Source organism: Oenanthe melanoleuca, chromosome 20 (genome assembly GCF_029582105.1).
Source record: "Oenanthe melanoleuca isolate GR-GAL-2019-014 chromosome 20, OMel1.0, whole genome shotgun sequence".
NCBI lineage: Eukaryota > Metazoa > Chordata > Aves > Passeriformes > Muscicapidae > Oenanthe > Oenanthe melanoleuca.
The window spans coordinates 13,914,974-13,928,328 of record NC_079353.1 but is presented as its reverse complement, the minus strand read 5'-3'; the positions used below and the strand labels follow the sequence as shown (position 1 = coordinate 13,928,328).

General features: G+C 44.9%; 1 protein-coding gene and 1 non-coding gene across 11 annotated transcripts in view; both read right to left on the bottom strand.

The window, feature by feature from the left end:
- Positions 1–9,734, bottom strand: part of RBM39 (RNA binding motif protein 39) — a 29,376-nt gene extending 19,642 nt beyond the window's left edge. For 5 of the 10 annotated variants that reach the window (XR_008841984.1, XR_008841982.1, XR_008841983.1 and 2 more), the window contains exons 1-4: positions 9,407–9,734; positions 6,269–6,331; positions 4,364–4,413; positions 1,404–1,598 (exon numbers count right to left, since the gene is read on the bottom strand). Coding sequence is in view for 6 of the 10 variants with exons in the window: in XM_056507678.1 (XP_056363653.1) it covers positions 1,404–1,598; positions 4,364–4,413; positions 6,269–6,319 (296 nt within the window). In the remaining 4 variants the exon portion in view is untranslated. Of the gene's footprint in view, positions 1–1,403; positions 1,599–4,359; positions 6,046–6,268; positions 6,337–9,406 lie in introns of those variants that run through there. The other 5 variants (XM_056507680.1, XM_056507681.1, XM_056507686.1 and 2 more) reach the window with 5 other exon arrangements.
- A 1,960-nt stretch (positions 9,735–11,694) lies between these two features.
- Positions 11,695–11,766, bottom strand: TRNAE-UUC (transfer RNA glutamic acid (anticodon UUC)). Its single transcript has one exon. It is a non-coding gene; the product is annotated as a tRNA-Glu (tRNA).
- Between the last annotated feature and the right edge of the window lie 1,589 nt (positions 11,767–13,355).

The window sequence follows — 13,355 nt, the reverse complement described above, 5'->3', positions numbered from 1 at the left end:
CAACCTGTCAGTAACTCCAATGCAGAGCCACTGGAACAGCCCCACAAGGAGAGATTCCAGAAATAAATTCTCCAGCCAGAAAGAGTACTCTGGCAGCCACTTCTGAAACACTGAGCTTACAGCACTGATACAGAGACAATTTCTTCCGATGAAAGCTCAGTATTGGTAGATCCAAAGGTGGCTGGTGATGCAGGAGGCTTTATCTCCCAAGTTTTTGTCCCTCTGAAATTCAGCATCTGTTGTACAGATTTAAATGTGGGTTTCTGCATTTTAAGGCTTGAACTCTTCATAATCGCATCTTCTGAGGTCCCACTCTTTCACACATTTAGAGCCAAAACTAGAATTTTGGAATCACATTATCATGTTTATCATTTTAACAGGACCATTCATCATCTACACTGAACTACAGCTTACTGACTGCCAACAATCAACACCACAGCTTCTGGGACACACGCACCTGCCCTATATGAGTCTTCCACAAAACCATCTGAACATGCTACAATTCTACTTGGTTAAATGAAAGCAACGATTTGGCAACTGAAACAGCAAACAAACTATGAAATGAATAAGCACAACTATGTATCCTCAGAGCATACTATATTATCCCTGCCTCCTGTTCACTGTGTCTCAACTCCAGAGGAATCACTCAAAACACCTATGGGAGAGTGTCAGGATAGCAAAAAAGACCCCTTGCAACTACTTACCTTTCTGACATAACATAGTGCAGTAGAATAGGTGTGGGTTATTGTAGTACTATCAATACTTTCAATCTCTACTTGCAGAAGTTATTTTGAAAGACCAGAACACTGGAACTCCCAAATTTCTCCAGGTGAAAAATCTTCTCGCCCAGTGACAACAAGAAAAAGAGTAAGACCCTCCAATACATCAGTAAGAATGCAGCAACTCCCAACTACAAGATGAGACAAAGGACATCCTCTCCACATAACACTCCACTGGAGGGAAGGAGACCAGCAGGCTCCATATACAGAAGGCTGAAGTTTTTGATCGAGGTCCTCTGTACCTTGAGCCACAACAGTGGTAGCAGCATAACCCAACTAGCTACAGTAATCTTACAGGTGCCACAGAGTTGTAGGAAAACAATTCTGCACTGCTGAAGTCTTTACAACTGAAGCCTAGAGAAGCAGTGAACAGAGGCTCTGATACTCAAGACAAAAGAAAAGCAGGGCTGATATAATATGATCCCCACATACACAGGACTGATGCTGCACAGGATGCCACTGCACCTCAGAGGACTTGGAAACTATAGTAGGCCTTCACCATGAAAATGCTACCTTCTTTTCTATGATAATTATTGACCAATTTAGAAAGCAGAGAGTGAAAATTTAACCTTCCACATTGTACCACTGGAGCAGCACACATGCAACTCTGAACAAATAACCTACTAGGGACTTCGATAGCGGCCTCTGAATCTGCGGTCTCTGCTCCTGGACCGGCTGCGCCTGCGCTCTTTGCTCCTGCTCCGTTTCCTTTCCCGGCTCCTGCTCTTCTTCCGTTCCCGATCCCGGCTCCGCTTGCGCTCCTTACTTCTGCTCCTCTTTCTGTCACGGCTTCGACTTCGGCTCTTGCTCTTTTTTCTCCTGACAGAAAGAAGCACAACTTCAGTTACACACATGGTTCAGTGTTATTTACATCACATTCCAATTTCCTCTGATGTCACAGACACTGAGAGGAAGTTTCAACCTGCTGGCATTTACACCTTTTTTGTTAAATGGGGAGCTAAGCGTGTCAGCCATCATTTATCATGAGCCACATGAAGTCTGCAACTGCACACATTTATTTAAACTTTTTTAATTGCTAGAGAATGCTTTCAGAAGAGTAAAAGGACTAAAAACCCATTTCCTGTGTTAGACCTATTACATAGCAGTTGCAGTACTTCATGTGGCACTCAAGCATACTTTACATAGTCTTCACCATGCTGCTTAAGAGTTTTGCTTCCTATTTGCTACTCCTACTCATAAGCCACTTGCTTTTTAAAGTCTATGGCTGTTAAACATTTGGGGCAAACTGCAGGTTTTTGTAACTTCACCAATTTACTAAGAAAATTGAATCTTCTAAAACCTGCATGTCAATTATACCTCATATTTGAAAAATAGTGAGCAACTGTTCATTATTTCATTTTGATTGTTCACAGCTTTCTTCTTCCATTCCAGCCTTGGAGCACCAAAGCTTACAGTCTCCTAGCTTCTAAAATATATCTGCATGTATACATAAGACATGTTAAACAGATGCTCAAGCCATTACTTAAGACAGAAAAATAATCAACTTTGCTGCTAAACTTCTGAAGACCAAAACATCCTTTGTCACTGATTTTTTTTCCTCTTCCTCCTTCTGGGCCTTCTGATTGCATATATCATCTCTGCTCAACCTTGTCACTCATACTCTTAAATTAAAAGGGCACATGCATTACAGAAAGTTCATCCCAGTGTAGTTTCTATGGCCATGTATAAACTAAGACTTCTAGTTCGTTTCAATTTCTGAAGTAAAAAAATAAACCTCTCACCTGCCACATCTGAGCCTAATTACTAATAGCTTTTGCTCTCCAAACCACCTAGGAAGGCCCATTCAAACTACCTTAGTATTTATCTCTGAAGAAAAACATCTTGTAATTACGTTTTAAACAGCAGAATATTTCTTTTTTTTCTTATCTGCCATAGTCCATTAATTTTAATTAAGTTTCTTTAATATTTTTGTATGGACAGAGAAGCTGCTGCATCAAAACCTGATATTCAGAAGCTTCACAATATCTGATAGTTCTCTATTTCTGGGTGGTGTCATCAGCATCACTTAACCACACTTCCTGCTGTAACCCAGTTTGTGATGGTTAGGCGCACATTGTCCCTCTCCCCTAGGATGCATCCAATTTGCCAACATTTCCCCAAGATAAAACCCTACAACACACTACTAAAATAGCTCTCAAAAACACTCCCTGGAGCTCACTATACTGGCCAGTACCAGTAACTGCAGCCACTCTTCCCCAATGACAGCAGCTATTCCCTATCCAACAGAGGGAACCTGCTTTGCAGGGAAGGACTCCTAGCAGTCCAGACCCATGCTCTGCCTTCAAATCACCACTGAGCTGGACCTACAGTACAGACATCTATAAAAATGCAGATCCTTAGTTCTCCAATTAATAAAATAGACATTTAAGTATGATTTGACAATTACTGAAAGCTGCCCATTGTTATTTTCTTTTAAACTGCTGATGTTTGCTGTGGATTTTCCTGACAGTTTGAATCTTATTTCAATATTTGCCCATCTGAAGTAGACAAAAAATACCATTTGAACACAATTCAATTGTTTTAAAGCAAAGCAAGAAGTCTTGCAAACCCCACATACACATTTGTCTTCAGCAACAGAGCACACTGTCACACATCACAAACAAAATAGCTCTTTAAAGATTACGGGGAACAAGAACTGTATCAAAATGAACTCCTAGGGCTTAAAAATATTGATAGCAGCTGTTTTTGATGGGGTTTTAAAAGTCTAGTATTTAGCATGAAAATTATGATTTAGAACACAAGCAAAAGGTATAATCAATTTTAGACAATTTGAGTCCAACCTAAGTCTGACCTTGGAAAGGGATTTATAATTTCCCAAACATTTATAGACCTGAAAAGAAGCTTCCTTTGGAGTCCTTCAGCATGTCATCTGTATGACTTCAGAAGGTGACAACAGCACACAGTGCTTTTAGGTAATACACAACTAACTTGTTACTGTTTAGTCAAACTATCAACTTCACAATTGTTCTTTTTTACATCAACTACCACTTCACCAAATTATGCTTGTATGGTAAGGAATTTATTTTACAGACTTAAAAACCTTTTGCATATCAGCAGCTGTTCACAGCCCGGAATTATGCTTGCTGAACAAGGTGAGCTTGTACTCTACTCTTGTTTTTTTAAAAAACTGGTATTATAAATTTTAAAGTTTTCAAAGGGCAGGGATGCAGAGAATAGAGCAAGATGATTCAACATCCTAAACCTTTTAAAGAAAGCACTGGTGTCTTCAACTGCTTTCAACTGCTCCAAATCACAATTCTACACAAAAAAAAAATTAAAATCCAAAATCCATTGCACAGTTAAAGTAACAAAAAATTTAACTACGCTGAACATATCAAATCTGTATTTTTATCTGATGCTACGTGAATGTTTCCACAATTTTGATTACGTCAGTTGCGCAGGGTATTAACTACAGTTGTAAACAAAAGAAAATTTCCAAACTGCTGCAACTGCAAATACCAAGCTTTTTCAAATTATTTCCTTAAATACTACTGACATGGATTCACAAGTCCATGAAAGTCAGCAGCCTCTACCCAAATGTAGAGAAATGAGAAAACACTTACTTCTTGCTGCGTTCTTCATGGCCATTGGCACTGCTCAATTTGTTCTCATCCTAAGCAGGGTTGATAGAAGAACATCGTGAGGACGAAGTGGAAATATTTCAAGTGGTCAAAGGGTAATGGGAATAGGAATAAGAAAATAAAAAACAAAAATTTTAATACTAAATTACTTGTTTATAGTTTAATGTGGAAAGCTTTAGAAAATTTAGGTAGGCATGTTTAACCACTTTGCTGCTTAAATTTAAGTCATACAATTACAAAATACAAGACTTACATCATTTTAAAGTGTGTATTAAATTGTAGATACTTCCTTACATGGTTTAGAGAGCAAGTTATCCTGTAGAATTCAGCACTCAAGTGGCTAAATGTTATTTCTATAAAATTAAAGAGGAAGTCTGAGGTGTTTGCGAGCCCCTCTGATTAGTACCAAGGCTATATCTCTGCCTAAGCCCCATGGCTACACTAGCAGCCAGCCACTATGGATTTCCTGTGACCGATGCCATTCCCGAGATCTTCACTCATTTTCGTTGAAGGGTTGTAAGAGCTTGATGTCACCTCTGTCACACATCTCGCCCTGAAGCAAACAGGGATTCACACTGCTTTAGTAACGTCGACTCCCAAGAAAGCCATCAATAATCCACCAGTCCAGCCTAAACATTCCCTATTTCCATACCTGTTTACATGGAAAATATCCATGTTAAGCCAGGACACAAGAATTTTAAAACAACAAATTCACAAATTTCTCTTCAAGATGTAAATGTAACTGCTAGATATTACATAAACTAAACATACCACTTAAAACTTACAAATGCTCATCCAAAATTCATGACATGGTTGTAATAAACACTCTGGAACAGACTAACAATTGCTGCTATAGAACTTATATACTGGCTTTACAGTTTAATCACATTGGTTACATCAAAAGTACAATTCCTAGGCGACTTAAACTTATATACATTTCTTTCAAAATCAGTACTAAAGCATGCAGACTGTTAACACTTCACCACCATCTGGTGGAAAACAAAAAAAGACAGTATTCATTTGCTGCTGGTTTAAGTGAAAGACATCACTAAACTAATTGATAAAAATTTCACAGAAAAAAATTGACATTTCCTAATTAAACAACTAGGACAGAAGAATACAAGAGCTTATTTCAGAATGACACCGCAGACTGTGATACTGTCTTTTACTTGCTAAGAACATTCTATTCAGGGATCCAAGAATTTCTGGAAATTCGCTCACTCAGCAATTGATTTTCATCTGCCCTGTTGAAAGATTAACCGCCAGCAGCCTTCTGCATTAAAAGCAAGTCCCACTCTTCTTGCACTGAAGAGATAGTTCAAATATTTACTTGCCATGGGACTAGTGAAAAGGTTATTCTTGGAACCCTGCTGTTTTCCCAAACCACTGCATTCACCTTGTTGCTATACCAAACTAGACTTCACAATTTTAGAGGAAAGGTTTTAGGATTTTGGTTTCTGGGGTTTGTTTTGTTTTTTGTTTTGTTTTTGTTTAGTTGGTTTTTGGGTGGATTTCTTGTTTTGATTGTGTTTGGTGGTTTTTTTTTTAACCTAGGGGACCACGGTACAGCGATACGTCACTCAATTACTACCTTATGATTGACAGTTCACACTGGAATCAAAGGTGAATTCATGGGAGTAGAGGTGAGATATCGTTAGGCAAGTCTACAAAGAGAGATAGATGGGCATTTATTCATCACGCTGAAGTGAAACTACTGCACAATATAATTACATTAACAGTATATATTAACTTGAAAGTTACATGTAATGTATGTCCAATAAGATAAATCATGAGGGCTCCAGGGATGTTAGTTTACAGTTCAGCAGTAGTTTCATGAATAATGCTAAATTAAGGTAAACAGGACCTCACTGGCATATTTTTTCTCACCTTCTTGTAAGGAGCTTCAAGCATTGCTTCAATATCAATATCATCAGCCATTTTTCAGGACACCTGAAAGAAGAAAATTCCACCTGAGTTGGAAAAACCCTTGCACTTTATACCCAAAAGGTTTTGTTTAACAGGTCATCACTACACTGGCTCAAATACACGAAATCATGCTTTGGTAGGTATTTCCAACAAAAACTGGAATGAAGTTTTGCCCAGTGAGATGATAACGAATGTGTGCAAAGTAATTACAGCTGCAAACAACAAAACATGATTAAACACCATCAGCCAGAAGAAACCCCAGAGGTATTCCACCAGCTTCTTTCAAAACAAAGAGCACGGCGCATTTATGACACAGAAACGCAGCTCTGGTGGCCATCTTGAGAAGTGCTAGAGCTTCACCAAAGGACAATGAACAGTCAGGCAAACCTGCTCACAGCTCCTAGCCTTTGCCACCATCATTTATCAATCTCAGCATGTGGACACCATGGTGCTTTATGAAATGCAGCCTCCTGCATAACAGGGGTCACAGAAACACAGTTATGATTCCAGCACTAAGAGCTACTAAAGCATACAAAAAGTCCATCCAGACTGGAACTTCAGGTTTCAAAACAAAAAGAGGCACCACACCAGGTACCACTTGACACCACAGGCATTTTGGGTTTAGCTGCTGCTCTTATTTTCCAATTTCAATCCCTTCATGTTTTATGTTCACTATACTCTGAATTACTTTGATATTTGATCTCCTCTCCCTATGCAGGGATGCTATTAAGCACCTCTCAAGATTTTGGCATTAAACTTAGATACTCAACTTACTCAAATCTCTTTGTGAATTTCTCTTATTTTTCTTTCTTAAGCTCAAGAATGGCTAGTTCTTTAGATCCAAATCTAACAGCCCAACACTGAAAATCTGCATATGCATAATAAGATGGACTTTAATCAAACAGGTTAGTTCTTGCACCTTGTCTAAAGGCACTGCTGCAGAACTGTGCTGTCCCGAGACTTGGGCACAATAATGAAAATGTTAACATGTTAAGATCTTTTACACTGGTCACTTAAAATGTTGTAATTGAGAATTCTTTACCAGAGCTGCAGTACACCTGACCTTGGCCTAGGGATGCATTCTAGAATAAAACCCTCAAGCAGGATCACAACACTGGACATTCACACTTAATTACTTAACTGAAGCACACTAATCTCATTTTCAAACTATTACCTGTTGGGCTATAGTGCTATTACTTACAGGTATGATCATCCTTCGTTTAAGTGTAATGGCTCAATTTTACTTTTTGCTACAGTATTTACAGTCAGCTTTTCAAGCCATCTACATACATGCACATGATTTAATTCACAGATATTCAACCAGTACATAGTATAAACAGTACATCATTACCATTAAAGGCCATGAAAAAGGCAAACCCAGAATTCTACAAAAAAATATGACTCTCACCCCAAATTACATTTACAGATGTGTAATCTAGTCAGCATATCCAGCTACACTTGGGGAGGAATTCTTCACCCTGAAGAGGAGTGGCCAGGATAGGGACCATCAAGGACACGGTAAAGTGCAGAGGGAATGACTATTACTGCATTCACCCCAATAATGAGTGAATGAACTATCATCCAGTGGATTCAGAACAATGGTCCTTATTCACAAAGCATTTAGGCATTGAATTCACTGTTGAAGGGCACTGTGGATCCTAACAAAGAAAAAGAAGCACATGCAATGTAAAAAAAAAAAAAAAAAAAAAGTTTAAAGAAAAAGGTTTTCATTAAACAAAGGCATGCCGTGTGACCCTGAACCACAACTGACAACTAAGCGCACACAGAGAGAACTGTCAATGTGTGACTGTGCTGCTCATTCTTTTTTTGGCATTTACTGCTGGCCACCATCACTGACAATCTCCTGAGCTGCATGGACCTCTGGCCTCACCCCAGCAATCTCTACCCTTTGTACTCTTTACAAAACATTTCCACAGGGACAATACCATCTTATGAGAATACCTCCTCCCTATGTGTAAAACAGTTCTGTTATCAGCCTTGCAATGCATATAATGATGCTACACATAAAGTATTTTTTTTAAAAAACACAAATGAAAGCTTGCAATAACTTCAAATTACTAGAAAATCCTAACAGATTTTCAAGTATCTCACTAAAAGCTGAACGCTCCAAATATTTTTCCTGAAAGCCTTTCAGCTTTCTCAAAAAAGCTGCGTGTGACTAACTCGTTTGTACAGGAAAAAAAGATAACAAAACCACCCTAACAAGCGAAAAAAAAAAAAAAAACCAAAAAAAAAAAACCCAAAATAAACCAACCCAAACCATCAAAACAAAAAAGGAATTAACTATACCTGAAACTTTGTGGATCTACAGAAAACATAAGAGGACAGGAAATTTACTGCAAGTGAGCTAGTCACTATTTTGAAAGAAAACACTCTCTTTGTGCTGTACTCTATCACATAAAAGGACTTTAAAAGAGTCACGTTCTCAAAATTATTTGGTTTATAAATCCAACGAATTCCACATGTTTTGCATGCAGTGTCCTAGAAAAGTATCAGGAAACTTTAGGGATTGCTCCGACGCCTCAGAGGAGGAACTCGCCTCTCAACAGGACCCATACGTCTGCGGGCAGGTCCCCAGCCAGAATTGCCACACACTCCGACACGATCGCGAGAAGCGGGTTTGTTTTCCCAGAAACAATGATGCCCAGCGCTGGGGCCCCGCCGTGGCTGCCCTCCCACCTCGCTCCTTCCGAAGGCCCTCCGTCCCCGCCCGGCGGCGCTCCCCCCTCCGCCCGCCCGTCTCCCAGCGCCGACAGCCCCGCCGCCGCTCCCGCCCGGTCCTTCCGCACAGCGCCATCGAGGGGAGCGGGCGGGGGGAGCCGGGGCGGGGCAGCGCCATGCTGGGGGCAGCCGGGCCAGCTCCCGCGACGTGGCCACGGGAACAAGCGAACCGCACAGGGCCGCGCCGCGGGGCGGGGGTGGCCGGGCGCTGCGGCCCTGCTGAGGCGCGGAGCGGCCCCACGGGCAGGGCCGAGGCGGCCATGGCGGCGGGAGGGGCGCAGATCTCCAGGCCGCAGCACCCCGCCGACCAGGCTGCCGCTCGCCCGGCGGCGGGGCCCGTGGCCCACCCGCAGTTACCTGCGCCGCGGGCAGCGCGATCCTCGCTAGGGCCCCGAGGTCCGGCAGCGGCGGCTCCGGCGTCACTGCGCTGGCGGTGGGGAGTGGGCCCGAGAGCTCAAGCACCTTCTTCAGGCGTCTGAATCTTAAATGGACGGCGGCGCTCAGGCAGCCCTGGGGAGCGGGAGGCGAGAGGCAGCGCGGCCGTGAGTCGGTCCCGGTGCCGGTCTGGCCCCGTTTGTGGCTCCGCAGCTGATCCCGAAATGGCGCCCGGCCGCTCGCGGCTCCGCGCACGACACGGGGGCACCCAGCGCACCGCGCAGGGGCTCTCGCGAGACTTACGGCCAAACAAGCCGCTGCACGCCCGGGCTCGCCGCCTCTCGCGAGATTTCGTGCCCGGAAGCAGTGGCTCAAATGCTCGCGAGACTGAGGTAGACAGGTGGCCTTGTCACGCGCTTTTGAGCTCTCGCGAGGGCTTGCGCCCGCCCGAGGCGCGGCGGGAGGGGCCGGGGGGGGGCGAAGCTGCGGCCGCTGTGCTGGGGCCGCCGCCGCCGCCGCCGCCGCCGCCGCCGTTGCCCCGGGGTCCGGGCAGTGGCTCCGCGGCGCAAGTGTGTGCGGGCTTGTGGGGCGTTCGGAGCGTGCCGTCCTCCTCTGGCTCTGGACGAGCTCATCCTTCAGGACGTTCTGAGCTCCGTGCCGAGGCTTTGCCATAGGCTCTTGCTTTCCAGCAAATTCAAGTGGATTTCGTTGTGGAGTGGACAGGAGTGTGAAATTACTGTGTTCCTTTACCGGGAGCGTGCTGACGTGGTAATTTAATAGGGTCTGTGGTTTGATCTTCGTCCATTTGGCTGAGGCCTTGATGGCCGTACCCTTCTGCCCGAAATTACCCCTCCCTTCATGGTCCAGCAGTGTCTTGCAGGATCTTTAGCCACTTCAATCCCAAGTAAAACAATTTATCGATGACCAGCCCTTCTGGTGCAGCTTTTGGCCCAAGCTGCTGCAGGCTGCTGGAGCCTTGAAGCTGAAAGATTAGCTCAGAAGGGAAATAATGCTTTGTGAAGTAGGCCCCTCCTGTCTCATTATTTCCCTCAGAGCTCACAGAATGGCTCATTTGTATTTAAATTTAATAATATGTAGTAAGTTTAGGGGAATTGTTCAAGGTAGGACAGATAACATTAAGTGGGTTTTCTGCTGGAATCAGCATGAAATAAAATTGTTGCTGGGGAATTTTAGGGTTTTTTTTGTTGTTGTACTACAAATCTGAAACAATGTAAAGAGAAATTCTGAACAAACTTTGTCTCCTGAAATTATATTTTTTTCTGAAAATCCCTGGTTACTGTCTCATTTAATGTCATTTCTAACATAGCTCCTGAAATGTTAATAGCAGAAAATGATCCTGGGGCCCTTGCCCAGAATGCCCAAATCCTTCTAAGATGAAGTGGTCACCTAATAGAGTTTGGAACATTTAGGGGAAAATTATCTGTTTAAAATTAAAAACAAAGCATGACTAAAATAGGGGTTTTCAACTTAATCATTTCTGTACAATTTGGTTGTAAATAAAATTACTAGTCTTCTCAAAGCCAAAACAAGGTTTGTTTTATTTGTTCCCATGCACTGCTCTGGCTGCCTGTCCCTTACCCCTCGGCTTCCAGTCAGCCACCAGGTCTGGTTTAACCACCTCCATTTTCCTGGTTCCCTCACCGTGTGACTGTGACTCAAGTACGTGCATGGGCTCATGTCGGTGCTTTTCTCTGGGATCATGTGCCTGTGGAACTGGGCTCTGGAAGGAGGACACAGGCGGTTTTTGTCTGCTCCGCTCACACATCCCTTGCCCTTGGCAGGTGCCCAAGCAGTGCGGGAGAAAGGATGCACCCCAGCACTTGGAGGACTCATAGAAAGGGTGGACATGGCTAATGACGGGTCTGGAGTAACAAGTACCTGAGCGAGCTGCGTGTTGCCAGCCCTGGGCACAGCAATGTACCACAGCAATGCCCCGGCCCGTCGGCCGTGGACATTCAGCTCCGCAGGGCTGCTGGTGGGGCGGCGCTTGGTTGGATCCACCTTTGGAGCTCTCAGTGACACACTTCCTAAAATAAGTTTTCTCATTCATGGGATTTCTTGATCCGGAGCAGAGACTGGCTCTGCAGTGCTGGGGCATAACGCAGAACGTTCCTTCCTGTAAACCTGGCTCTGCCCGCGCGTCAGGGCCGAGGTGGGAGTTCGTGTTAACTGCGCCGCCAGGAGCGGGACGGATGGCGTAGAGCTAGAGACCAAAAGGCAAGTAGGGGAAAGACACAAAAAGCTCCGCTTTCCCACACCGGGAGTCGAACCCGGGCCGCCTGGGTGAAAACCAGGAATCCTAACCGCTAGACCATGTGGGACTGCCTGCGAACGACCTCCCCTTGCGGCAACTCGTTCCTGCACTGCTGTGTTCCTGCACCGCTTCCGACCTTCCCTTCCTTCTACGCCGCCGGCCCGCGCTGCTCACTGCCCGCTGCTCACTGCCCGCTGCCCGCTGCTCCCTGCCCACTCCCCCGTGCCCACTGCCCGCTGCTCCCTGCCCACTCCCCCGTGCCCACTGCCCGCTGCTCCCTGCCCACTGCCCGCGCTGCTCACTGCCTGTTGCCCACTGCCCGCTGCTCCCTGCCCACTCCCCCGTGCCCACTGCCCGCTGCTCACTGCCCGCTGCTCCCTGCCCACTGCCCGCGCTGCTCACTGCCCGCTGCCCACTGCCCACTGCCTGTTGCCCACTGCCCGCTGCTCCCTGCCCACTCCCCCGTGCCCGCTGCCCCCCACCCCCCGTTCACTGCTCGCTGACCTTTGCCCGCACCGTTGGTCAGGATCAGAGAGTGGGGTGAGGCACTCACCGCTCCCTCACTTAGGAGGCTGAGAAAACCGAAGAATGCCTCTGCACTGGTCAGAAACAGTGAAAATTATCATCTCACAAGTCCCCATCTTTCTTTATGTCTTGAGACCTGACTGTGGGACCTTCCTTCAAGGTTACTCACAGAAATGGGGATTCAATTAGTTTGTCAAGGCTTGTGAGAAAAAAACTCACACTGTAGGATTAACTTGAGGAGTTACAGGTTCTGCCTGTGGCCAAACAAAAAAATCAGATCTTGCCAAGTGCCTACAGTATTACATTGTGTGGCACAAACATCAGCCACAGCAAAGCCAGATGGGCAAGCAGCCTGTGCAGCCAGGGGGAGAGCAAGCAGGGAGGTACAGGGAAGTGGCACAGCTCTGTCTCTACAGCTCATGCTGCTGTTTGGGTTCACTGGCAGCATTAGCTCAGCCTTGTGTCATAAGCACTGGCCACAAGCCTCTCAGCAATCATCCTCTGCTCTGGACAGGTGTACCCAGCTGGTGCGGAAACAGTTTCATCATTTCCAGAGTGTAATATCTCCTGTGGGGCATGGAGCAATATTGCCCAGCTCAACCAGTAAATCCTTAGCAGACATATATTTTAGAGCAGCAGAGCTTACCAGAAACAGAGAGGTATAGAAGGCTGTGATACAGTAGAAGACCTTTGTAGACCTTTTACAGTAGAACCTGTAACTGATTTGGTATGAGGAACATAAGTACCTTATTTTGATGAGATTTCATCCCACACGAATTTTGAAGTAAGGCAGCCAAACCTCTGCTGGGGACATTTTCCTGACCTTCACAGCCAGCAGCCTCTGAGTTTGGCTCATAGAAAGTTACCTGGGAGCATGGACCTCCCTTCCTGTGTCTTGTTCAGCTCTGGGACTGCCCTGGACAGCAGAGTCGATCTGGCTCACAGGGGCCATCCCACCTCTACCTTCCTCCCCTGTTCTTCTCCTGGCCCATCCTGGTGTATGGTTATTCTCCTCATTTTCATCCCAGTACTTGCCAGATCATCCATCAGGTTCCTAACTGCCAAGATACCACTCACTTTTGTTCCATGCCAGTTTAATGAGTTGATGGGGCTCACCCAAGCTCAGATGAA